The 26,912-nt window shown below is 39.7% G+C and overlaps 1 protein-coding gene and 1 long non-coding RNA gene across 2 annotated transcripts in view; both read right to left on the bottom strand.

Moving 5' to 3' along the window:
• LOC145438132 (uncharacterized) overlaps positions 1-26,912 on the bottom strand; it is a 235,280-nt gene that overhangs the window by 106,402 nt on the left and 101,966 nt on the right. The gene's annotated exons all lie outside the window — the stretch shown is intronic.
• LOC145437021 (striatin-like) lies at positions 837-25,314 on the bottom strand. The gene is made up of 18 exons (XM_080314190.1): positions 25,141-25,314; positions 24,009-24,226; positions 21,353-21,417; positions 20,391-20,466; positions 18,964-19,125; positions 18,520-18,649; positions 18,088-18,184; positions 16,973-17,077; positions 16,761-16,871; positions 16,182-16,297; positions 14,973-15,031; positions 11,610-11,774; positions 8,691-8,812; positions 5,158-5,325; positions 4,959-5,096; positions 4,101-4,193; positions 2,903-2,989; positions 837-1,694 (listed from the first exon to the last, which is right to left on the bottom strand). Exons 1-18 carry the CDS (start codon positions 25,219-25,221, stop codon positions 1,525-1,527), a joined length of 2,163 nt encoding a protein of 720 aa, XP_080170316.1. The 5' UTR covers positions 25,222-25,314; the 3' UTR covers positions 837-1,524.

Genomic DNA, 26,912 nt, shown 5'->3' with positions numbered 1-26,912 from the left:
AGTGTCCGGAATTTGGGTTGCTGAAATATGGTAACCCTATACTATGCATCATTTTCTGTTGTTTTTACGGTGGCATATCTGATATCAGACAAGTGCAACGAAAGCAGTGGCGACAAATAGCGATGTCGGCAGAATTCGTCGGATGCGTTGATCTAGCCATTACGATTCGCAAATTTCTTCATCTTCAAGTCATGTAAAATAAGCCGAGTCAATGACTTGGGTCGAGTCATGCGTAATGACTCGAGTACAAGTCGAGTCAATCCAAATATTGACTCGAGTCGAGTCATTTTCCCATTTCAAGAAAATGACTCGAGTCAAGTCGAGTCATTAAAAAATCGTGACTCGAGTCGAGTCATGACTCGAGTCGTTACAACCCTGGGTCTATCCCAATGAAGCACAGAATTCTTAGCTAATCAATTTTTGTTACTGATTAGCAATTTTTTAATCCAGACTGGCCAATCGCAGGATGAAAACGCGCGACAAATCCCTCGCATTTCATTCGCGCATGCAAGGAACATGATTTTAGGTCATGGCGAAATCTACCACTGCATAATTATTTAGTATTTTTGAAAACGGTTTGAAACTTCAACTTGTAATAGCTTCGTTTCTACTGGTCGGAGCCCAGCAAATTTTGGCGTGGAGCGCCACTTTAGCTAAATGGCATCTTGGGGCGTTCAATGAAATTTGAAAGAAACATACTCCTTGAACACATCTCCTTATCATGTTGTACTAACTTGTCAAATTTACAACCAGTCGGAGGCTATCAGACACTCCAGACTTGTCGCGTGCGTGCCACCAATTGGAAACCACTGCCGTAAGATCACACCAACACAAAATAATTCAAACAACAGATTTATTGCCACACAAATTCCCAAAATCATTCCTTCACGACCCTTAGCATCCTACTTTATTCATTCATGATACACAAGTTCACGAGCAGCTTTGAAATGTTAGTTTGAATAAAAAATTGTGGTAATGCACAGCAATTACACCATTACATTGCGTATACAATCATGTTTACAAGAGCACGTAAGTATATTATCATATATCACAGCCTGTTCTTCTAAACCAGTCAGCATACCATTTTTGTAACGTAAATGCTAGCTTTTCTGCAAAATATACAGTACTATGTGTGAAGAGTTTCTCAAAACTAATGTGTTGTAGTTCATTTCAACGATGACAGCTAGATTTTTGTAGAACACGTAGAGATTATTCATTTTGCAAGCTCCAACAGGCTACGAAAAAGGTATGCATGCGCTAAATCGCTCCTTTTAACCGGCCGGACAGCATAACATCAGGACATCTGGCTTATATTTGTTAAAAATATGTGATAAAATGGAGGTGGAATGATTTCCCATCACATACACTTCGATTACTGGTAGACCGACAAAGTCGACTTCTCCCAGTCTACACAACAGGCTTATAGAGACTGTCTGATGATATACCATCATATATTAGAAGAGCTCAACTTTGCATTACCGAATGGATATCAATATAGACAGTCTTGTGTAATATTGAACACTCTCAAATGAAGACTTTGGCCAGCGCGTCGGAACCACCGCTAGCGATGTAAGACGCAGATTGGTGGAACGCCACGGCGTTGATGGACTCATCAAATTTCTTCCTGTGGCACGTGATCTCTTGCACGCAGGTTTTACTCTCCAAGTTCCACAGACGGATCGAACAGTCATGGCCTGAGTAATAAGGTATTTGTTCATAATCGACGGGAAGGTGTTGCTTCCAGTACAAATACAGTATGAACAAGTATATTATTATTAGCTAGCGACGTTTATTGAGTACAGGTGCTGAAGGACTTTACATAGAGGATAAGTCCAAAATGCACAACTGTAAAGCACAGTAGGGAAATGGCCCTTTATCTTTTCATTGTGTTTGTCCTGAAATTTCTACAGGTTTGTGACTAACATAACATTTAGACCGGGCAGGGGGGCGTTTGGTAACTAGTCCGTAGCCCAGGTGGGCGTCGTGTAAATAAGTGAAAGTAACTTCACAGATTATCTAGGATCGATTCACAACCCGATTTTGATTCTAAACTGGAGTTGACCAAGGTTATAAAATATGCCAGACTCGTTTGATCAAATAGGCAGACATTTTTTTTCTATTGGCTGGCTGAATGAAGAGCATATCAATGTACGTAATGAAGTAATTCCGGTAATTCATTTGCAAGACAATGCAGATAGTCGTTAGCAGACACCTTATACCAGGGGTGGCCAACCTTTTCGGCCAAAGGGCCACATGCAATTGAAGAACGAGTGCGCGGGCCAGTAGCCGTGCGAAGCGCGAAAATTTTTCGAAGTTTATAAGTCAATAATATTGTTACTCGAGTATATTGAGAGTCTGCTGTATATCGCTGGACTATTCTGCGCCTGGACATATCAATCTCGAAAGCTTCGGCCAACATGCGTCAGTCATTTTGTGCCTAGGTTTCATCGTCGACGGCCTTTCTGCGAGCGCGAACACAAGGTCGCATGTTGGACGACACTTTGTCTCGTAATTGCGAATTTAGTCTAGACTCAATCTGGTACATTAGGCGCTCCATTTTCAGAAAGGGGTAACAATATTAAAAGCAAGAAATCGAGTAACAATATATTTTGCGAAGCGCGAAGAAAATCAATCGATCGTAAATTCTTCTGTTTTATTGTAATGTACGAAGATCTACCAAAATGTGACTGGCACATGGATCTGGCACTGTGTCAGAACTGATATTTTAGTCATCACATCACAAGTGTTGTGGCCAGACTAATCAAATTTTTGGTTGGCCTTGCAAGCTCACAATCTATGCAATCCATTTTTGATAATATTACTAATATCGGAAATTACCTCGCGGGCCACGGGTTGGCCGGCCCTGCATTATACAAAGACTAACTAAGTAGTAAGTACTTACTTCCTGACAGCAAATACAATCCATTTGGATCCACAGACAGGCAAGTTACGGCATCGAGATGAGCCACCATGGAGTGGATTGCTTTACCTGGATGTGATATACGTTAATGAGACATTAGACATATCAGCAATTGCCGCGACTCGTTGGAAGAAAAATTAGGTGTCACGCATTTAAGGTTTGCCGTGAAAAGATATCGGCGATCAGAGGTTGTCACAAGTGATATTACATTTATCACATTTGTAAAGTACTTCTACTGTATAAGAGCATGCTACTTAAGTAGATTTTGCCGATTTGAACGACTTACTCAAGTTCCACTTCTACTCGGCAAAACTAATTACTTTCAATGTGCTTGGACAATAAGTTGGCTTCACACCAAGAAGAGGTGCTCAAAGCGGTGACCGATGCTACTCATGGATAAGTAGCAGCAGCAATTCCAAGAGCAGGGCAAACAAAGGTTTTAACGCACTCAAAACCCTTGATAACAAGTCAAAGATAAATTGAAGAGCCTACATAGCAGTGGTCAGTAACGTTTTCAAGGAACGACCACAATTTAATGAAAAATGAAATCAGCATTTACGTGTGACCCCATTTGGTTATCTGATACGGAGATAAATATCCCAACTGATGCTGAAACTTTAATAAGAGTTTCGTAACGTATGCAAGATAACGGAGAAGTGTTGCTACAAATTAGTATTTCAAAATTTTTGGATTTTAATAAGTTTCAATGATCACACGAACTTGATTTGTTAATTTGCTTCAACGTTCAATTAAACATTCAATTTACACCGTAAATGCGATGGTCGCGCCTGCATACTGTCCACCAATTTTTCAGTGATCTGCTGTGCAATTCAATGCAACCTGATAATCCAAAGTAATGTTTTGCATAAAAACTGGTCAAGTACATCTGAAATTGATTATCTAACATATGTTTGCCAATGGCAGAACCTATTGATTTTTCCTGTTCTGAATCAAGCTTCAAGGATGAGATTTTCTTTCAGCGTGATGGGCGTGTTCTAATAAATCAAGGGACACGCTGTGGTAGCGGTCCTGCAAAAGCTGTGTCGTTTTTTCTACGTAGTCACAAGCTCAGCTTTGTAGAGCATCAAAGGCAATGGCATATTTGAATCATCATCATTTATCTCTTGATCTAATAATCATCACGAAGGTTGAAATCATGCGATGTAATTACTCTGCATACCTGAATTGTTGTCGAAAAACCGAATGTATCTGTCATCATGAGCGGTCACTGTAATCGACATAGTAGGATGGCTCACAACGCTGTTGATTCGACCTGAAAATATATAAAAATCCTCCAATCTCTGAACACTCGTAACAACAGCACATAAGAGCATGTACAGCATGCAAAGTGAAATTAATGGTGTTTCAATATTAGAGTGGCCGGTTATCTGGCAATCAGCACCTTTTAACACTTGATCCTAGAATGGAGACAGGTTTCCCAAATTGTTTGTTCGATGCTAGCAAAGCAAGGTATATAAGATTTGGTCTCAAAGTGAGATTTAAAGACAACCAGTCTGAAAGAGCGATTGATTATAACCTGCGGTACAGAATTTCAACCTGCAGTCGAAGAGACGCAACTTTTCAGCAATTTAACCAAGTATACACAGCAGGAAATTCTATTATTTAGCTATGCTACTCCAAACACGTCGCTTCTATGGATTGGAATTGGGCCAAATTTGTTACACATCGTTTTTCATGAAAAAACTTCTTGAGGAATACAGTCAACTCTGAAAAAAATTTTCCATATTTTTAAAATCCAAACTATTTTACTCCGGCAGGTTGAAAAGCAGTCAAATTTGAGGAGCAGCATTTTTTTTCTAGGAAAACTAACAATTTAATCAAGTAGTCAGTAAGATTGGAAAAAAATAAGTGATTTTTTAACAAACCCAAAGTAGCAGTAGCCCACCTTTTTAGCTTCGATATTTAAACTTTTAAATCATGAAGTGTCTAAAGTTATCCAATGTACAATGCCACCCCGTTTTACGGCATGCCAAAGACGTTGACAATATCATTGATCCACTAAATCCAATCCACTTACACCCATCACTTTCCGCAAGTGTAACTGGAACCTGCCCCGTCTCCAAGTCGTAAATGAGAACTTTCCCATCCGTATGCGACACAGCGGCGCGGCCAGAATCACACGACACAAAAGTCACACTCGACGGCGTTGAAGAACCTGCCAACCATCACCGTCAAATTTAATAATATTCCCTTTTGACATTGCACTTAATCTGTACCTGACGCAGCGAACGTTCGGATCAGTGGATCAGAGGATTGCGGGTCCCACAGCCGTACCGTTGTGTCGGCTGACGCGCTCAGCAAGTGCTGTCGGGTACCGGAATACGACAGGCTCCAGACCGAGTCTGTGTGGCCGACTAGAATCTGTCCGGTCATGGCAGTTGTCACTGAAATATAATGTTTGTATGTCAGGAGCGTTCAGAGCAGGGGTGGGTAATTATTTTTCCCAAGGAAAGAAAAGGACGTAGTTTATTTTTGTTCTTGATGTTTTTTGCGGCATATACACCGACTCATGATAAACATACACACGATCTGTGCATATGCATATCATGAGTGCATGATGTGCATATGCCGCTGGACAAGGAAGTGCAGATATAGCCTTTACGGCTTTCTAAGTCATGTACCACCCCTCCATGCTATCCCAGTTATGCATGAGCGCCAAGCAAGGAAGTCATGGATACTAGGGTGGAGTGAAAAATGAAAATTTTTGAATTTCAAAAAAGGGTCTTGATATGTGGTGCCAAATAGTAAACAAATAAATTCTATCATAATTTTGGGTTCGCAAACCCTCTAGTGGTCGTGCAATTTCACCGAACGAGCCAAAAACAGCTAATTTCGCCATATCTTGATCACCACTTGCACTAGAAAGTCAGTTTTGGGCTTGAAAGATGCAGAAGCAACATGTTTCTATCTCACTTCCATAGAACTTACTCTTAAAAATGAACAGAAAAAAAGTTACAAGCAAATTTCTCATTTTATAGGTAAAATTAAGCACTGAAGCAGTGGGTAGGATGTCGAAAGCGTGTAGTGATTGATCTTATGACTGAGCATTGAGAAACATGCCCTATCAATTAGAACTACTTTTCAAAACTTGCTCAAACAAATGACACCCCCTACAAGCATAAATAGGGCTCGGGCATCGAATAGAGACTGATAAAACTGTATTTAAAACAGCGTCCATTGGTAGTGCAGCGTCACGATATCGGTAAGTTTATAACAACGGCCCTCATGAGATTTCTTACCAAAATGCTGTGGTAGGGTTTGTATCATATTTGTCACAAAGCTCCTGAATAAAAGCACGAAAATTGAAAATACACATTCAAGACACAAACATCAATTCTAAAATTGTGAAACATTGAGCAGATTCTTATGTCATCACTGTCACATGCCTATCCACTGCCTGGTTGTGGCAAGGATAACTGAGCCCTAATGGTGATGATCATAGGTTTGCCAGCTCGTGATCAGACAAGGTCTTGATTGCGATGCAGGCGGCTCTTCAATATTTTTGAGGTTTAAGTTGACAATTTGGTGGAAAGATTAAGCCTTGATGTTGATAACTGGAATTTGGAAGAATCTGATGCTGGTGTCAATGTTTCTGCTTTAGGGTTTGGTTTCATTTATATATCCTCCTTCAAAGTCGTCAATTGGAGCCAGATCTGCAATATTTAGAGGCTGGGCCCATCGTTCATTCAATATGGTTGACTCTCGCGTCTCAAATTTCAAAGTACTATGTGGGACAGAGTCATCCATCGAGAAATCGGAACTGTCTTGCTCAATTCTGCATGGAGGTCTATTTTCCATCATGGTTTGAAATAAAAATGCACAATTCCATTGTTGAAGGTGCTAAAAATTTCCACAATATAGTTTCCCGTGTCACAAAGCTGACTGATACCTGAATTCACTATCCTGCACTATCTTCGCTACGAAGAAATGCTCATTTTGAACATCCAGAAAATGTTTTGCTGGGAATGCTTTGGTGACAAGGAGGGAAACGTCCGAAGATTTACAGTTAACAAGATTACAGCTATGCGCAGAACAACCACACCATGCCAAATTCCAATTATGAATTTGAAGGAAGATATATAAATGACACCAAACATAAAAACAGCGACATTGAGCATCAGTTTCTTCCAAATTCCAGTTATCAACATCAAGGCTTAATCTTTCCACCAAATTGTCAACTTAAACCACAAAGATATTGAACAGACGCATGCAATGAAGACCTTGTCAGATGTCGGGGTGGAAAACCTAAGATCATCATCATTAAGGCTCAGTCATCCTTGCCACAAACAGGCAGTGGAAAGAACGTGGTTACTGAAGCATCCACCCATGTCTCAGGATTTGAACGTAAAGATTGCTTCATCCGACAAAAACTGAAGTTTTGAAAGCAGATGAAATCTTTCAATACTAAACATGATTTTAATGTTCGTGCACAGTGATACTCATGTGATACTGCTACAAAAATTTTCCGTTTCCAATATAGAATTGATGTTTGTGTTTTGAATGTGTATTTTCAATTTTTGTGCTTTCATTCAGGAGCTTTGTGACAAATATGATACAAACCCTACGACAGCATTTTGGTAAGACATCTCATGAGGGCCGTTGTTATAAACTTACCGATATCGTGACGCTGCACTACCAATGGACGCTGTTTTAAATACAGTTTTAGCAGTCTCTATTCGATGCCCGAGCCCTATTTATGCTTGTAGGGGGTGTCATTTGTTTGAGCAAGTTTTGAAAAGTAGTTCTAATTGATAGGGCATGTTTTTCAATGCTCAGTCATAAGATCAATCACTACACGCTTTTGACATCCTACCCACTGCTTCAGTGCTTAATTTTACCTATAAAATGAGAAATTTGCTTGTAACTTTTTTTCTGTTCATTTTTAAGAGTAAGTTCTATGGAAGTGAGATAGAAACATGTTGCTTCTGAATCTTTTAAGCCCAAAACTGACTTTCTAGTGTAAGTGATGATCGAGATATGGCGAAATTAGCTGTTTTTGGCTCGTTCAGTGAAATTGCACGACCAATCGAGACAATGTACGGACCCAAAATTATGATAGAATTTATTTGTTTACAATTTGGCACCACATATCAAGACCCTTTTTTGAAATTCAAAAATTTTCATTTTTCACTCCACCCTAATGGATACCAGTGTTACTAATCAGGACTTTGGTCTGACCCGGCCAGGGATCGAGCCCACGACCTACCGATAAAGAAGCCGGACGCTTCACCATTACGCTATCTTGTCGGTCTAAGGGGTCGAGAAGAGCAAAAGATTGTGGTAAGCCGAACTAAAAGTTGAAACTATATTGTGGTGTATTAAACGGTTACCACCGACTCCTTTTTCCAAAGAATTTCACTTCACTTTTCAATACTGAAAAACACGACCTTAACGGGATGCGACAACGATAACTAATGTGCCATTGGTTTCAGAATTTTAACGCCTGGTTAACTACGCCACAAAGCTAGATGAGGGCAAGGCATATATAATCAAGAAGACGAGATAACCTTGTTATAAAAATAGGCAAGTTTTAATTAGTTCCCTATGGAGTCCAGAACGTATACCTCGAGCGAGTGTCAGCTGCAAATACTAGGGTTCATTTCAATATGAATATACTATTCAAAATCCAAGGTCTAAAAAGTAAGTAGCTCTGCCTGAAATAACATCAAGTAGAAACGGAACTACTCCAAAAACATACTTCGACTTCAATAATTATCTGTCACAATCACACCACTAACAGCATGCTTACCATAAGGGTCGCAAGTATCCACTTGCAAGCTTGGTATCGACCACATTCTTATGCTCGAGTCAATCCCACCACTGTAGCATGTCGTCCCGTCTGTATTCAAAGCGACTGATAACACTGCACCTCTGTAAACATAGACAAATGACAGTAAGTGCTTTGTTTGTTTAAATCAAACTGCATAATCAAAGTTGTATATACTTTAAAATCAAAACTAGGATTGGAAAAATTTAATTAGATATGGTAATGAAAATTTGGCTGAATTCGAATTAGAACGAACAATTCTCTACTAGTTGATGACGATTACCCCTGGCGAGTGTCAGCCGAAAATGTTCGGGTTTATTCCAATATGAATATGCTATTCAATTGTATATTGAAGTTCTGTACCTCCAAGAAGCTCTTCAAGTACCGTAATTTTCCAAATATAGTATGCCCTGGTGTATAATACACACCCTTAAAATGGCGTGTAAATTCTGGGGAAAGCATGTACTCATGTATAGTATGCACCCTGCATTTGCAGTCCATGAATAGTTATGTTTTAGTATTCGATGTCATTCTGTTTTGCGATGTCACTGTTGAACAATCATGACATAACGATCTCTTATCATTATATACTTAACGGCATTGTCTCAAACGATAGTAGATTGCAGCCAAAGCCTGCAAAGCTCACGAGGCATATTACAGATGCGATTGCTCAGGCCAACGATTATGTCGTGCGCACCAGGCCTGTTGAAGATGCGACTGTAGTGTTTAGGCCAGCGATTACATCTTGCGCACATGGCGTGTTGTATATGCAATTGTTCAGGCCTGTCGTTTACGCGATAAATAAGCTAGGACGCTTGCAGCAATCTACGACCCAATTTCACTCGCGCACCAATGGCAAACCAACTCAGCAGGAGATCGCTTGCTGTTGTGCAGCGCAGACGCTGATTGGCAACACGCTTCTCGCTAATTGGCTGCGCGTAACACTGGTAATACGAATTACTGGGCCGCATGATGGCTGAATGTGATGCGCTATTAAAACAAACATGGGGAAAGGTGTGATTTCAAGTTATATTTCGAAGGAGATTTTTTTCAAGGCTTGTTTTACGCATGCATATTAACCCTACTCCCGCGGTCGGCCTCCAGGCCAAATTTTAATGCATCAACCAAAAAGTTCATAAAACGTGAACAACGGGACTTGAACCGACGCCCAATATATCGCCGTGATCAGGAAATAGCAGCCTAACCAACTGAGCTACTCGGAAGGCTCAAGCGAGAGAGGTGACGATGATATTGAAACCAGTCTCCGCGATTTCTCAAAAGTGAAAGAGAAATTTGTTTTTCGTTTTCACGTGACGTGATACATAATCCTTCCCATGGTGAATGACCACGTGGTTGTCTTACATATCAATTTCAGCATTCAAACATTACTGAGCTTGAAATCTTTACGCAGTTGAGCGCGCCGCGACTGGGAAGATTTCGTTATAAGCGTTACTCATGGCCGCCGCTGATTACGTCATCGCGATAGAGGCAACGCGCGTTGTAATTCGTGTTTATTTGGCTTTGCGTGGTCCAGTTATATAAGTTCAAATCCATGTTACTGATCTTATAGATACTATTGATCGTACATAACTACCAAAATGTTCAATTTGCAACTGCACACGGCCATCGTAAGTAAATATATTAGCCTTGTTTGACACTTCTCATAGGCGCGCGATTTCTCTTGTTGCTTCATTTCATATCACTTTGAAACGTGTTCTACACATCGAATGTCCGATACAGGTTCGTCAGTATATGGGCATATGATCAACATCTATTCATTGAAGTCTACAGTAACTTCGTATAACATATAAAACGGATGATTCAACTGTCTGTATGATGTTGTTATTACAGGCGCGAGTACCGTACACTCGCGCCAACTTACACACCCATGTCTGCAGTGTTTAGCACTGGCGTCGTGTAACTTATATCAGACCAACGTTCGTGATACTGATCTTGTTGAAGTGTTATGGACTGCATCTAACTATGTGTGTGACATTCAACTGTATAAGACAGTGTATGTATATGGCCTTATGCGGCAATGCTCATACGTGCGCGGCATTTTTCACGTAACAGAATATTGCTCTATTTCACACCAATTTGAAGCGTGTTCTATCCAACTAATTCCCGATATTATGGTTGCAATGAACTCTTACGATCAACAACTACTCTAAAACGACAACTGTGTCTGCTTACGACGTGTAGAACGGAAGATATAAGGAATTATAAGATTAGCGTTCGTTCAGGCGAACTGAGCTACACATTGTATTTTGCGGGAAACGTTTTTCTGTATTCAATCTGCATTTTGAACAGGTTATGCCATAAGGCAATGGGTTATATATAGCTAGTCGTATTCGTATCGACAAACGCTATTTATAGACGATCATTGTAACCGTTTACGACCCCTACAACGCAAGATGTCGTTAATTGATTGAAGCGTGTTTGTGAAAAACTGTGCATGGATCCTAATAGGATCCACCCGCGGCGAAAGGGTTAATCACCCCCTCCCATTATAGGACAAAAAATTGGTAAATTTTGCGCATTATAAATGGAAAATTACGGTACCTACTCTGGTACCTACTCATAAAAGCCAGTAGTTAGTTGTATACCAACTACTTGGATTGGCAGTTTGTACAAGTCTGCGTCACAGTCAGATAGCTTTGAGCAACTGAAATATAGTTTTTCGAAACACTGGAGATTAAAAATATTCATTTGCCTGATTTGAAAGTCAAGAAAACCTTCCCATTTTAAGAGATCGATCAATTTTAATGCTTCATTATTAAAATGCACATCTATACTTCATCATTTGCAGCTGCAACTGTCTCTAGCATGATATTTCCTTGGATCATCCGTTGATTTGGTTTGATATGCCCGATTTAATACACAAGACCACAAGATACTTACACGTGTCCTCTGAAACTATATATTGGCTCCACGTCGAGAGTTTGAGGTTTTTTGCTGGGTAAGGTTTTACTTAAATTCCACAACTTGAGCGTATTATCTTCGGAAGCAGTGATGACGGCAGGGTCGTTGGGGAGGAATTCAATACCGCGCACTCCGTCAAAATGGCTGAAATGGAAGCAAGTGTTTTCAAAGTCCATTTATTAATGTAAATATGGAGGAATGCTACTGGATGGTTTTGACCAGCGCTCAAAATATCATAGACGCAGGACGCTAACTTTCCGTAGATTTGCAGGTTCGATGACGACACAGAGAGGTGATGTCGTAATGCGGATGCATTGATAAATAGGCTGTGTAAATGCCTAATAATAAGTATTAGAGCAGCTTGAAAGCGTTTCAGGTCACCATTACCCGTCGCTTGTACGCGGTGACAATATTACGACACTATCGAACAAACGGGTACTAAGCAGAGCAAAGAAGCGTTTTGAAAAATAAGGGTTGATAACGATGCAAATTAATATAGGTAGTATCCATTTATTACGGTTAAGTACGTGCACAAATGCCTATAATCAGATCAGCTTCCATCTGTTGATAATCTTAGGATTAATGATGCATACAAGCCAACTAGATTTTCATGAAATGCAACTCTTGCTTTTGCTAGACAAAAGAGAAATCGAGGGAAGAAAGTTGATATAGTCAGCTAAACCGTAGCTGACAGGGCAGAATGTGCACGAAATGAGCGAAATATAATGACTTTATAGATCTTGTTGATTCATTCTGCCCATAATTCCATGATTTTGCTGGGGTTTTTGACCTCCTACATAACATTAAGACACCATATTTGCCCTATTATACAAAAAACTACTATATTGTACTGATAAGTTAGCATATGTTAGACCAGAGGTCTCAAACACACGGCCCGCGGGCCGCACAAAATGCGGCCCGCGAAGCCATTTTGGAATTCCAAGTATTCAGCGATATAATGAAGTGACATATATCTTTTAGATATAAGAACTTAAATTCCACTCTGAAACTACTATAAAAATCACTGAAATCTCAACAAACTTCACTAACACATCACTTTTAAAACCTACCATGCGGTAGAAGCTCAGATATAAAGTCACATTTCTAGTTTATAATGATAAAACATGACTCGTTGATGATTCGTGACTGAAAATAGTGATTTTGTTTGGTGCTACCTTTTTGAAAAATTACTCGATTTCGGATTAAGTGTGTGATTAAATAAAAATGACCCGAGTTGAGTCGGGTCAAACGGTATAATCAGAGAAGGACTTGCGACTCGGAACGGTGACTTGGTAATCCTACGGACGCAACAATCTATGAAACTGTCATGGTGAATAGTAATAAATCAAAAGGTAGTAGCTCGCGTTTGGTAGGGTATATAGCTATTTAATCAGGTCAGTATGGCAACCATTGGTATTCTGTGACCCCCGTGACGTATACTTGGTTACATGCTGAGTGTCGTTTGTTGTCTTTATCCATGTTATTATCGGTGGTGAGTAAGGTAGTAGTATGCTATATTGCTGTAACATCAATGAATTATTCGCCTATTGGACATTTCTATTCCAGGGGTTCCTAACCAGGGTCCGTAGACTCCATCTGGGTACGAAGCTCCCCATCAGGCTATACGAGATGCATTGTGGAATTAGGCCAATATGGAGTGGAATATTTTCTTGGACCAATTGACTCGATTGGAAAATAGTCTCCACGATACGCGTGGTTTTATGTGAATGGCCTTTCCGATTTTAATATTGGTACCATCAGAAATTGTGTTGAAAATGGACAGGGGCTACGAGAAATCTTATTAGAAGCACAAGGGTGCGGAAGGCTAAGAAGCAATGCTATTACTATGACACATAACGTAACATTGTTGGGTTGTATTTTTCATCTGAACACAAAATGTACAATGCGATAAGACACAATGGATGTCATGAACAGATAGGAGGATGTCGAAAGACACGCATTAGTAGCGATCCTTTACTCTAACATCCACCTCAGCCTAGTGTGCCCGATGTCACAGTTCTTTTCGACGTAGATCTTTTTTTGAAGCCGTGGTCCTTTCTACTAGTTCTTTCCATTCCTTATGAGGTGCTTTCTATCGTCGGGTCTTTTACTGGGATGTTTTTTTCGCCGTAAGAACGGCAACGGCGGGGGAGAGGAGCCCAGATAAACCTCCGACAGGAATCGAACCCAGTCCATCAGATTGGTGGGCGCTTATCGTAACCACTACACTATCTCCCCCGCCAATCATGGTGGCACAATCATGATAATATTTAAGTTGTTATTGATATGTTACAATAATAATAATCAAGGAAAATCTAACGCTGATTTACTTCGACTTTGGCAATGACAGTAACAATGGCCTATGTACTTATCACGACTATATCAAAACCAGGATTAGGCCACACCGCCCAAATGCTTTGATATCAGATCAATCTTCAGTAGATTTTAAAATATTCCACATAAAATTGTGACACGTCAAAGGTCCACTAGTTGCAATATTAGCAGCCGACAGTCTTACGATGTCGTGTTGCATCCTCTCGCATGATGTCTATAACTCACTAATTAAAAAATTATTGCCCGACACAGAAACAATTTTATTCGATTATTTTAAAATGTAATTTTTTCCCGTGTCAAGCGTAAATAGTGGCCTACAATTGTAAACTACATTTCCACGATGCTGGTGGAATGTCTGTCTGCAAGGTGCCGTCAAATGAGGCCTACTTGGAAATCATGCATTCAATAACCCTATTATTGATGCTGCGGCCCGCGGCGTCATCAGAAATAGGAAAGTGGCCCGCGAGCACATTTGAGTTTGAGACCTCTGTGTTAGACCCCATATCGTCGCTGGAAAATCAAACTGTTATGACCACTTCTCTATTCCACTATTTGGACATAGATCTTTCATTTTAACCGGGCTCCAAGTTTCCACGTAGCATGAATTTATGAATTTCTAGTGAAGTGGACATATTAACTTGACTTTTCGGGTAAATTCAAAACAAAACTGGTTTATGCCCAAATTATATGGTCAAGGTCGAAATTTCCAAAAATGGACATTACACCATGTGGTTTTCCAGCAACGATATTTGACATATATTTTCAGGAATTTGAAAAGGGGGGTTTCGAACCCGTAAAACCCTAACCCCCTCGATACACCACCCATATAAGCCTGCATACCCTGCATGCCTGTGCCTATGTTCAATATGGCAACACAAAGAACCCAATATTAGTCTGTAGGCAACCCCCTTTTACGCGCCCCAGCTAAGCTACTCGCCTGAGCGCACATGTATGGATGTCCTTGATTAAAAGTAACCATAATAGATGGAAGCCTCAAGACTTACGCACCTTCTCAACGTAAACTTTGGAGACCAGGTTTTCCGGAACGAGTCTTTCGTAGAAGATATCTGTTGCAAATCAAACAGTTCAAATTTAAAACTTCCATGGCAATTTAAAAAACAAACAAATTGGTAGCCCTTGATTAACTGTCGGAAGAATTCAGAGTGTTGGTGTGCAAACTTGATGATGTGCGAATACATAAAAATATTTCGAGGTCCAGGCCACAAACAGTGCAATGTGGTGAGTGCTTCTCCGCAATTTCAACTTGCAAACCGCAAAAACTCCAGAAAAAATTGAGCCAACAGGTGCACTTTCAGAAGTCAAAATCCACCCAAGCAGTATTTTACATCATCCACCGGGTTAAAGCAACTAACTTTATCTTTATTGTTGGATTTCATTCGAAGGCAATGCATAAAATTTGGCTTTACGTGACTCCACTATACTGACAAATGTCATTAAACTTGGGACTTGGTCTAGCTTTAACCTACTTTTTAACAGTTCGACATAGGACTTGCAGCATTTTGACGTACAATTCTACATAACACTAAACCAGCAAAGCTCTAATTCTGATTAAAAGTGAATCATTTATATCTCTAATTATTGGACGTCAACATCATTCATTTTGCAGTTGAGATATATTTTAAACTGTAATATATTCGGAGGAAACACAGAAACGTTACGGACTGACAGCGTCCACGAACGAGCAGTTGAGAACCACTGCTACAGGTGACCAAGTGACATGTCATCAGTGTATAAATAGCCAGTATGGCCAATAATAGCCAGTAAAGGCAGTAAGAAACTTTCAATAGCGATGTGATGACATGGGCCCATTGTTATGTGACACTACAATGCCCAAACACATATTGATAGGCTAGCTTTTCACCACACTATCTGGATACCACGTAATTTCCACTTCTAAATTAGAGATTTTCAGTTACTTTACCCACATCCTACTTTGTAACGAAGTGACTACTTTTGGCATATGCCTTCATGTCACACCAATCAGGCATAATAGTCTCTGTACCGCTGTGACTGAGGGTAATTCTGTAAACAGCAGTTGTTTATAGTGTCCAGTTACGGTTTGATAACCTTTTTGGGAGAAAATGAGGACATTTGTTCCGTGTGAAAATATTTCAAGTAGAGTGATGAAACAGAGACTCAGGGGCCCGTCAAAGAATAGGAAAGGGCGTCCCTGAACTACAAATAGAGTATACTCACGTCATATGTGAGAGGGTCGGCTTCGTTCGCAACTGTGAGTCCCGCCAGTTCGCCCAGCCTCAGAGCATCAGATTCTTCGCCAAGTATATTTCTTCCGCCAAACTGAGATTCTATTTCTGGAATAATTGTGCATCCACATCACTAGTAAAACTCACTAATTCTACACAAGCAAACTTTGAGATCCCTTATAAACCAGGGGTTCTTGAACGGAGGTTCATGAATGGGCAATGTCGAAATACACCGTCAAGAAACTACAACTTGAGTGGGACTGTGGCTACCTAGTCTATTCATTAGTCAGCTCATGTTAGACATGAAATAGACGAAATATAGTTGAGTGTGATGTGATGACATGATGATATTTGATGATGATGAAATTTGGAAAAAAATCATTCTTTTCAAATTCAGAATTTTCAAACTCAAGTGCGCTCACATCCACCGGTTGGAATAGAGCCAATTTGGTGAGCAGCGTTGTTTTACACAATCAAACAATTTCATCAGCGAATCCCCTAATCTGGAAAAGAACTTTTTTTGAACATCCTTACGGACCAACTGCAGTTTCAAAGTTTGAAGTGTGCCTACCTTGAGTAAATTTGTGATCGTCCATGCCGCCGAACGAAGAGCCCTCCGGCAGCTTTTCAGAGGATCCTTGAAGAGTTTCTAACATACTTTGAAGGTGTTTCTTGATTGGTCCTGGATGAAATCAAAAGAAATCAGTAATGACTCTTTCTGTAGGTAGCTCCGACCGGAAGCAAAGAAATTGCAAAAGCTGAAATTGTCAGCTGTGCACTTACGGCCCAACCCTTTTTTCTTGGACTGTTTTTTGTGTTCGATGAATTTTTCCTTCTTGGCGTTCAGCTTGTTCCTATCGACAGGCCATCCTAGAATGCCCGAATCAACTGAAAACAACAATTGGTAATCATTATTATTTGAGATGTAGGTTGAATTGAAAACAAATCAAAAGGTGGCGTCCTGCTTCTATCTCAGCATTCTCGCAGAGATAGTCAGGTATCAAGAAGAGGTGGTCAGTAAGTCTGGGCAAATCCGAGTCCCTGAATGTATCACTTTCATTATTGAAATTGTGATAATAGTGATAAATAGGCCCGCCTCACGGCAGCATTGTAATGACTTGATTTGCATTTTGGCATAGACTCGACTCGAGTCACTTTCTTTATATTGGAAAGGGACTCGACTCATCTCGATTCGATTTGTGCATTGACTCGACTAGTACTCGAGTCATGCCAAGTCATACAACTCGAAACATTCTATAGCCTATTGACTTTTTGAATTCTCGTATATCAGGATCGATATCGAAGAATAGGTGCATAAGCCCTATTATATCTGTTCGGATAAACGTATTTAGTGTGCGAAAAATGAGCATATTATGAATCTGAGGCCTTCGATATCACCCAAGAGCTTCACAGACTACATATTCACGAACGGAAAGCTGAATATTTCGAGCAAACTTTGGTTACAAAGCAAATTAAATTTTTGAGATTGGCAAGGTGCATGCTCGCTTAGTGTGGAGTTTCTTTACGCTCCCAGCGCCATGCATAGAGTGGCCCCAAGTTGAAATGAAAAAGGTTCACAGCGCAGAACCTACCAAGGTTCGTTTGCAAACGTCAACCACTAAATTTCTGAGGTTCACACACAGAACGCGAAGTGAACCTCACACTCTCACCATCCCCAGTAACGACGCTAACTACATGGACTCAGACTTGGACAACCAGGCAGTTTTAGTTGTCCAGTTAAAATAGATAGAATGAATTGCTGGTAATTTAGTTCTGATCTAATTTGCGAAATGATTCTACGAGTAGCAATGCTGGCTACTTTGACCCCCTCTGCATCCAAATACCAATGAGAGTCCTTTGGGGAATGAATATGATCTTTACAAATCAATAATAATCACCTGTATCTCCACCATCAGTAGCCGAGAGAAAATCAAATTCTGCTAAAGCGGAATCCGTGTCCAGTTCGTCGTTAACAAGCAGCTTCTCTTCGTCAGCCTGTAGAAAGTGTTTTCAAATAAAGAGTTCTAGGTGCATTAAATGGATTTCTCAGTACCTAATATAGTAGAATCGGTGAATTAGCCAAATGCTATTAGCAGACATTGGAAAAATCTAGGGGCAGGGTTGTAAAAAATGGTGACTCAACTTGACTCGAGTCATTTTTTCAAATTTTTCTAATTGACTTGCGACTCGGAAACTTGTGACTTGGTTACAACCCTGTCTAGAGATGTCTAGAGTAACAAAGCCGGCTATTTTGACAACCTTTAGGGCCCGCGGGGGATCCCCAAAGCTGGCAATTGTGGCAAAATGTGAATTCGTCTTACAACACTTACTTCCGATAGACTTTCTCCACCAATCTCCAAATCATCAGAGTCGTCATCGGCTGCCTCCTCCTCAGCATCGTTCAACTGCCCAGTCAGGAAATCAAAGTTGTTCAGAACGTCAGCCTCAGTCATGGATTTCCTGTCAAAATCAAAGATGTTTCACAGATAGACCATCGAAGCATCAGCAAACAGCTGCACGCATTCACCTGTTACTCCTAACTCACATACACATACTGATCGGTGAAAGGTCTGGTATTAGACAAAATCTAGCAAAGATGTGTGGATGGTAAGACGCAATTATCACATTCAAAATGGTAGTATTGCTGTTGCTGATACTTGGAAGTTTCAGCACAAATTCAACTCAATCATTTACTTCTTGAGAGGTAATTTCATGGACTACGTGACATCTCAGGTCCCGGAAAACATTGGTAAAGTAGAGTCCGGAGTATTCACCTCGGCATCGATGCATCATCATTGTCACCAGCACTGCTGTTGGTTTTCAACTTGTCATCAGAACTTGCCGACATCGAATCCTGGGTTCTTCCAAACAAAGACCTTACCCGCTGTGAACGCACGTCCAGTATCGTGTCACTATACCCGACTTCTTGAAGGTATCTGAAATTTCATTTTGAAAAGTTACATTAACATCTAGCATTAAGTGCCACTGTGATTGTGGCCACGTGGGAAGAACGTCAAAGCGATCGCATGGATGCATAAAACAGTCATGTCCCTAGATTTATTAGAACACGCGCATCGCGCTCGGTGAAAAGCTCACCCCTGAATCATCCCTTCAAACTTGATGCTGAGCAATCAGAAATTCTGCCATTGGCAAACATCTGTTAAATAATCCGCTTGTGCAAAAAACTATCAAGACGACAGATTTCGTTTCGTTGGGATGGGCCGTTCCCACTTCTGTTTGTGTGCCCTCGAGTCGACTTTTATGAAAATACATCAGCCAAGGCTGTGTTAACAAAAGGAGTTTGTGTACCATTTAAAAATAGTACATTGAACGGTCTCTTATTCGAAATTTCATGCTCGTGACGTCATGTTTTATGATGGGATGTTCTTTCCAATTCTCTACTAGTTGCTGACGATTACCCTTGACGTGTCAGCCGAAAATATTTGGGTTCATTTCAATATGAATATGGTATTCTATTGTATATTTGAAGTACTGTACCTCGAAGCGCTTCATCTAGCATTACTAGATTACCACAGGAATCTATAATACGGACTTGTCAAAGAATTTTCCAGTTCCACAAACCTATTTTTTCCTCCACTTGAAACAGCTTTGACATGACGTAGAATCGTTACCTCTACTCGTAATCGAGTAGAAATTATAGGTTATACTTTTACTGAGTACGACCACTGATTGCTTTCACCCCTATGTAACTGGGTAATAAGTCATTACCACCGAATCCAATAACCAAACACGTCCACACCAGGGGTGGCCAACCTGTTTGCTATTCACGGCCGCATTTCAATTACTTATGTAGCCTACTGCCGCATTCCAGGGCAAAGTGGTGCAACCTTGGTCAACAATCACCCAGATGTTCCAGAAACAAATTTCTTTCATGAGGAGCTAACGATTCCTGGTGGGATTTTTATATGGGGCGCCTCATTTTTCCTCTACTGTTCACATCTGTGCTGCGTGGCTCAGGTTGCAAATGGTGCTATTATAATAAAAACGAACAATAAAGTCGCATTGAATCACACATAGAAATTTTAAAAATCAACTAAATTCTCTAAAAAGTTTGGGTGTCAAGTCGGAAGTTCGATTTGCATGTCGACGGCCGCACAAATTTCCTTCTACATCCCGCAGGTTGGTCAACCCCTGGTCCACACAGTCTCAGGGTGGTGGAATGGAATGCATGCATACTCACTGCCTCAGTAATTGCCTTCCCTGTCTCCAAGGCATTTGTGAATGGTTCTGGGGCGATTCGGGGGGTAGCTTTGAATCTAGAAGAAAACACAACGCTCAAAATTAGAGATGGGCACAGCTATCCCAGTCGAGTATGCATTATAATGATTCGAGCCGAGTTTTCTAGGTGATGATAATATACGCCTTCACACCGAGAGAGTAATATTTCATGAAAATATAGTTTCAATATCCAACTCCCACCGTTGTAGCCTCAAAACCTCGGTTAGCTATAACTCAGCATTGACAAACCTGTTGCAGCTACAAAAAGCAAGATTACGATTCATAAGTTAAGCATCAACTATCAGCACTGTTGAGCCATATATCACTACTTGATTGATGGCATCTGTCTTTCGGACAAGTCAACGCTGACACATCAAAATAATTTGCCATGAATGTAAGGAATAAAATATTTTAGGTTACATGATCTTCCATACAATGTGACAATCAAAATGTATTTTAGGACAAATGTATGATCACCAAATCAGCATCTGATCATGCCAGACAAAGTAATGTAAAGACCAAATCTATTACTATATCCTGAACATGGCTGAACTTGTCCTTACTACATCACAACGACGAAATTCTTTCTATGTTTGAGTTTCGTTAACCAAACTTCCTGATGTTTGAATCTGATGAGAGGCAATAGAATGTTACCAATACAAAAATATCATTCTTTATTACATCTTCAACAATAGGAGCCACATGATATTGATCTATTTATCAATCGTGAGCATAGCATCTGGGTTGGAAATGGAAGAAAGTGATATGATAAACCTACCAAGAATATTGCTTATGAAGGCGACAGTGCGTGTAGACTGTAAGACTACAGTACAAGACACTTATGAATCTAATCGACCAGGTATCAAGGCATGTCAGTTGACTCATTTCAACCATAACAAACAATACATTGCAATAGAGAATTACCCAAAGAATTATTCCAATCTTCTTCGTTTGGTCCCCCTCCAAATTTCTGATGATGTAGCTTGGCCCTGAAATCAGAAGTTTGTAGCTATCATCTTTAATAATAGACCGCATGCAAATTTATAAATCATGAAGATTTAGAACGAAGTTTTATGCCCACCAAAACCCAATCCAAAATACTATCAGCATACTTGCTACCAAGGTATTTTTTATCTGTTTGGCAGAATAGACGACATTTGAGCATGTATTCAACACTCAACAGCATATACCACACGCAGGCCTACCGGTATCGCATTTTTGGCAACTCTGTCTTGTGTAAAAAATGGAAGATTTTTCTTTCTTGGCGGCTTGGAAGGTGTTCAGTTCAGGGTTCATTATGTAAATGTCAGTAGTTATGGTACTATTATCGATCCAAAATACAAACAGCTACAGTAACAGTGTTCAATATTCAACATTATTCATTGAGGGAATTTTGGGCAAAATTTGGGTAAGTTGATTCTGGGAGTCCAACATACAATTGTACAGTATATTTGCATTGAAATGAGTAGGGATATTTTCAGCTAAGACTCCTCAGAGGTAATCCTCAGCAAAAAGAAGTTGACTGTTATTCAAAATACATCAGCCAAGGCTGTGTCAACAAAAGGAGTTTGTGTACCATCTATGAATGCTCTTTTATTCGAAATTTCATGCTGGTAACGCCATATTTTGTGATAAGATTGTTGATAATTATACTATGTTCTTCCCAATTCTCTACTAGTTGCTGAAGATTCCCCCAGATGAGTGTCAGCCCAAAATATTCAGGTTCATTTCAATACGAATATAGGCCTACTATTCAATTGTATATTGAAGTTCTGTACCTACAAGGAGTCCAATATCTTATTTACTGTGATTCGTCAAGCTTGACTTGGCCAATAAGAGTATGTTGATGTGCATAGGGGTGATTCAAATACAGATGGACTATGGCACTAGCATCATATTAAAGGAATAGTGAGGCCACAACTGATGACCACCATTCTAAAATGAAGTTTAAGAAGAATCGATTTGAAGCCCGAGAACTATTAATACTTGTAAGTGACTTGATTTGGTCGAGTTGAAAGTTTTTGAAAGCAATTCCAGCTGATTGGGTATGTTTCACAGTCATAAGATTATTCCTTACACGCTTTTGACATGTTCATTTTACTCTAAAAATGAGTATATATTTGTATTCTGTTCATACCTAATACAGAGTTCTATGGAAGTGAGATTGAAAAATGTTACTTCTGCATCTTTTAAGCCCAAAACTAGCTTTCTAGTCCGAGCAGTTATCATGATATGGCGAAATTGGCACGGTAACTAGAGGGTGCGCAAACCCAAAATTATGATGGAAGTTATTTAGTTGATATTTGGCACCACATATCAAGACCACTTTTGAGAATTAAAATTCTTCTATTTTTCAATTTACCCTATTATTCATGTTTCTGCCAAGCGAGTCATGTCATGAATATAATATCCCTTATGAAACCTACAACCAACACTTCACAGGTCTATTTCTGCAAATAGGATGTAGAGGTACAACCGAGATGTACACGAGATAATAAGTAGAACTGGACAATATAGATCAATTCAAATCAACATGGACCACCAGTTCAACCTCAATAGTTAGGTATTGATCAAGTTTTAGCTTCTCACATCAAGTCAGCTCCTCAAGTCACCAAAAAACAAATATGATCTGGCTGGCTGCAGAAAACTGCTGAAAACCTACTTGATTATACAGCTCTTCACACTTGCAGATTACCTGCAGAGTCTGGACCAGGGGTTATTGGAGGTGGAACGAGGTATAGCATGTGGGAAGGGTGTGGTTAGCTGCATTTACACATTTTTACAGTGTCGAAATTATGTCTTATGTGAACCTACTGTCTCAAATACACTGATCCAATGTTTCTCCATTTCTTGCTTACTAAAAGCTATTAAGGTCAAATATTCAAAAAATGGAAGTACTGAGTCAGCATTGTTTGCACTAATTAGGTCACAATATATTTCTAATCATATATGAGCCAAAACAAGCTTATTTTGGCTCGATCAACCATCACTGAAAAGTTGAGATTTTTGGCAATGTATTGCTACCATCTTTACGGCCAAATAGTGCTATCTGGTGCAGTCATGTACAGCATAGGCTACACTGTAACACAGTTATGTTTCAAAGGACATGTCTGATTGCATGGCATTTGGTAAGCTCAGGATATCATGCTTGTAAAAAGACAAAGTGAAGCAGACTGCGTCCTGGGATGTTCACTTTTGGTCTATTTCTAAAATTTTGAAAAATTGCTCATAAGATTTCGGAGGTCAATGTCTAATTGAGAAATGCCGCTAGCGAAAAATGTTCTCATTACCCAATTCTAGTCAAAGAATGCTTCAACTAGTTCAACTTACACTGGGGATATAGTAATATACTGGTAATCTATACCATCTATATTCCTGAAGGTGTTATACTGTGAGTAAGAACATATTTTCCTTATATTAACTGCGCAATATCCATTACTATTCCTACCTAGCTTACACAGGTCAAATTGGTGTCTTCGTAATTAATTATTCTGCTATCGATAGGTGAAGAATCCAACTTCAATGATCGTAAACCTAATGGAAAATGTTCTTGCATAATGCAATACGTCATACTACTAACCGTTCCTGCTTGAGAGCGAATTCCAACATTTTAATTCGCCTGACGAGATCTTTCTTCAGATTCTCCTGTCCCTTGCGTTCACCCTGCAGGAATGCTATCCTTGCCTTTAGCTCCGCCTTTTCCACCTCCCACTGTGCTCGTTCCATTTCAAATCGTGACCATTCGTGTTGGATGAAATGCAATATCCCCGGCATAGTATAGCCGGATCTCTGATCGTTCTATTGAAAAAATGCAAGATGAGATTCAGATCTTGAGAGATTTATCGGATAATCGCACTGCAATGCTGATTGAGGTTAGCAAACAAAGAAAGATTGAGGTTAGCAAACAAAGACAATCTGTTTTTTTTTAGAATATATTTTTTTATTGCACGAAAGCAATCATTCCTAACCCCTCTTTTTGAAATACCAATTCTAATGAAATATTCTCCGAATCACATTTGCAATTCACCAATTCCTAGCAAATGCAGCATTCCGGACGGTAAATAAGATAGCCTTTTTCTCGACGGACTCCAATTAGTCTTGAGAAAATTGCTCTCAGTAGATTTATCTCATTTGCAACGCCGTAGGTGCTACTAATTTGTTGTATTTGTATCTCTTTAATAAAATATTACTTTTCTGGTAGGCCCAACTATAACCGCTGCCCGCCACCCATATTAGAGAGCACTGCTTTATATGCTGGCACGAAGTTATTAAAATGTGCTTGCTAAACTGAGCGGACATTTTTGTCTCGATATTGTGATCATATGAGGTCTATACGAAATTTGAAGTGACCCACGATCCGTTTTGTGTTGGCGACTTCTGAAGTAAAGAGAACTGGCAGTACAAAGTGGTCCGCGATCTACCATTGAGGTTGTGTATAAATTGCTGCGCTAATTGGAATGATTGATATTCGGCAGCTGCTCGCAGATGAGCATGGGTTCACCTGGTTAGTAAAGGTTGTGAGCTACTGGACTAGACCCTCATATCATAGTGGCTTCTTAAATATGGTGCCAAGTCAATACTAATTCATGTCTACTGGTATATGTATGGACATCAGAATGCGATATAGGCTACTGCTTTTAAGGTTTAACAGGATTCAAGCACCAGATAGGTAAGGTACTTTGTCAGTATAGCACTTATGATATAGAACTTACAGCCTGATCTTCTTGGTTCCCACTCCCATCTGGCCCGTTTATGGAAAGGTCGCCGTCCATACTCAATGACGAGTAATACATTAATCAAACTATTCAAGTTGCATTGAATTTTCACAAACAGAGCCCCACATCGGTCAATATAGGTACTAAAATAAATAAGAAAAACAAGTAGAATTATGCAATATTACAATGTTGAATATACCTTAGATCAGAAATCAGGCTGAATATTGCAATTACTGCAATCGCAAATTCTAACAATCCTGGCTAAAACGTCATGTCTTACTAACGGCAAAGTTGACCCTTTATGAGAATACTGATATTCTTGTAGAAATGTATAACGAAAAGCAGAACTTTGCCAGACTGCAACATTCCCAGAGCTACACCATTGTATTTCGTAGAGAAAATAGAAGGGTCATGTGAACAATAATTGCCCTTTCTTTATTTCATTAAAGATGGCGAGCTGTTCCCCGCGATATCAATTCGTTTCGGAATTCCAGGTTAATATTTCAATTTGCAGAACTATAGGCATTTACTGAATTTTGACAAGTACTTTACAGTATAATTTTCTTTTCCAGACTTGTATCTCTTTGAATGTTGTGGGTTCTTCTAGTAACCATGCAGCTTAATTACACCCCAGAGAAATTTTTCAACGGAAAACGTCATGTTTTACGATATGTTCCAAAGTAATTCACATGACAGTCGTTAGTCGAGTCATCAATTCACATCAGAAATTCTAATACGATCAGCTTATTCTAGTGGTTCAGTAGGCCGTTTTAAAATTGTAACTTGTGTGATTGTGCGTGTCACAGCCCACGCCGGGCCACAGGCACGGAAAAACCAAAGTTATACTGGGTACAATCTATACGTGCGTGCTCAACACAGCATAATTTCTCTTGAAGATGACACTGCCTGACTGGCTGTACGGGCAGCATTACCACAGCAACTTACCAACAAAACATCTTATAGTTTTGAAACGGTATAGACAAACTGCTGGTTATATACTTAAATTTAGTGATTGTAAATTGACTCGGAACAGGAATTTTTTAATCATTGAGTTATTATTTTCATCTGAACAAGTCACACGCAATGTACAATGCGATAGGACACAATGCGATGTAATGAACAGATAGGAGGCAGTGTTGGGATCAAGTCACTACCTTCGAGTCACGAGTCATTCCGAGTCATGGCACATTATGACTCGAGTCAAGTCAAGTCACTCGATTTTCAAATGTGACTCGAGTCAAGTCAAGTCACTCGATTTTGGGAGGTGACTCGAGTCAAGTCAAGTCAAGTCACGAGTCAAGTCACAATTCAAGTCAAATTGCCTTTTCGAAGTATGAGGCATGATTACGTCATTGCATTTTCCTAGCTGTCTGAAATACATATTGAGTGGTCATGGATTCTGAACCTCTAAACGAATATAGAGTTGTATAACACGCAAGAAGGCGCTGTATCGCTCACATATATGTAGAACTGATAAACTACGTAAGTAATTACATAGCCTCAGTTGATAGTTACCAGCCAAAATAGAGAATAGAGAATTGATTGAGAACGAATTGATAAGACGCAATACATTACCCATGATACAATTCGAGCCTGCGCCAATGGTTGGGTACTATATGAAATATATTCGAATTCAATTTCAATAATACAAGAGGTTTGGTTAAGGTGAGAACATAAATATACATTTTGTCATTCAATTACTTTGCTACTAGTTTACGACAACGTAAGCCATAAGTTTCGATACCTTCGTTTGCGGTCAATTTATTTGT

This window comes from Botryllus schlosseri, chromosome 4, assembly GCF_051294905.1.
Source record: "Botryllus schlosseri isolate E-star chromosome 4, Bs_hap1, whole genome shotgun sequence".
In the NCBI taxonomy this organism is placed as follows: Eukaryota; Metazoa; Chordata; class Ascidiacea; order Stolidobranchia; family Styelidae; genus Botryllus; species Botryllus schlosseri.
This window is presented reverse-complemented; position numbering and strand designations above follow the sequence as displayed.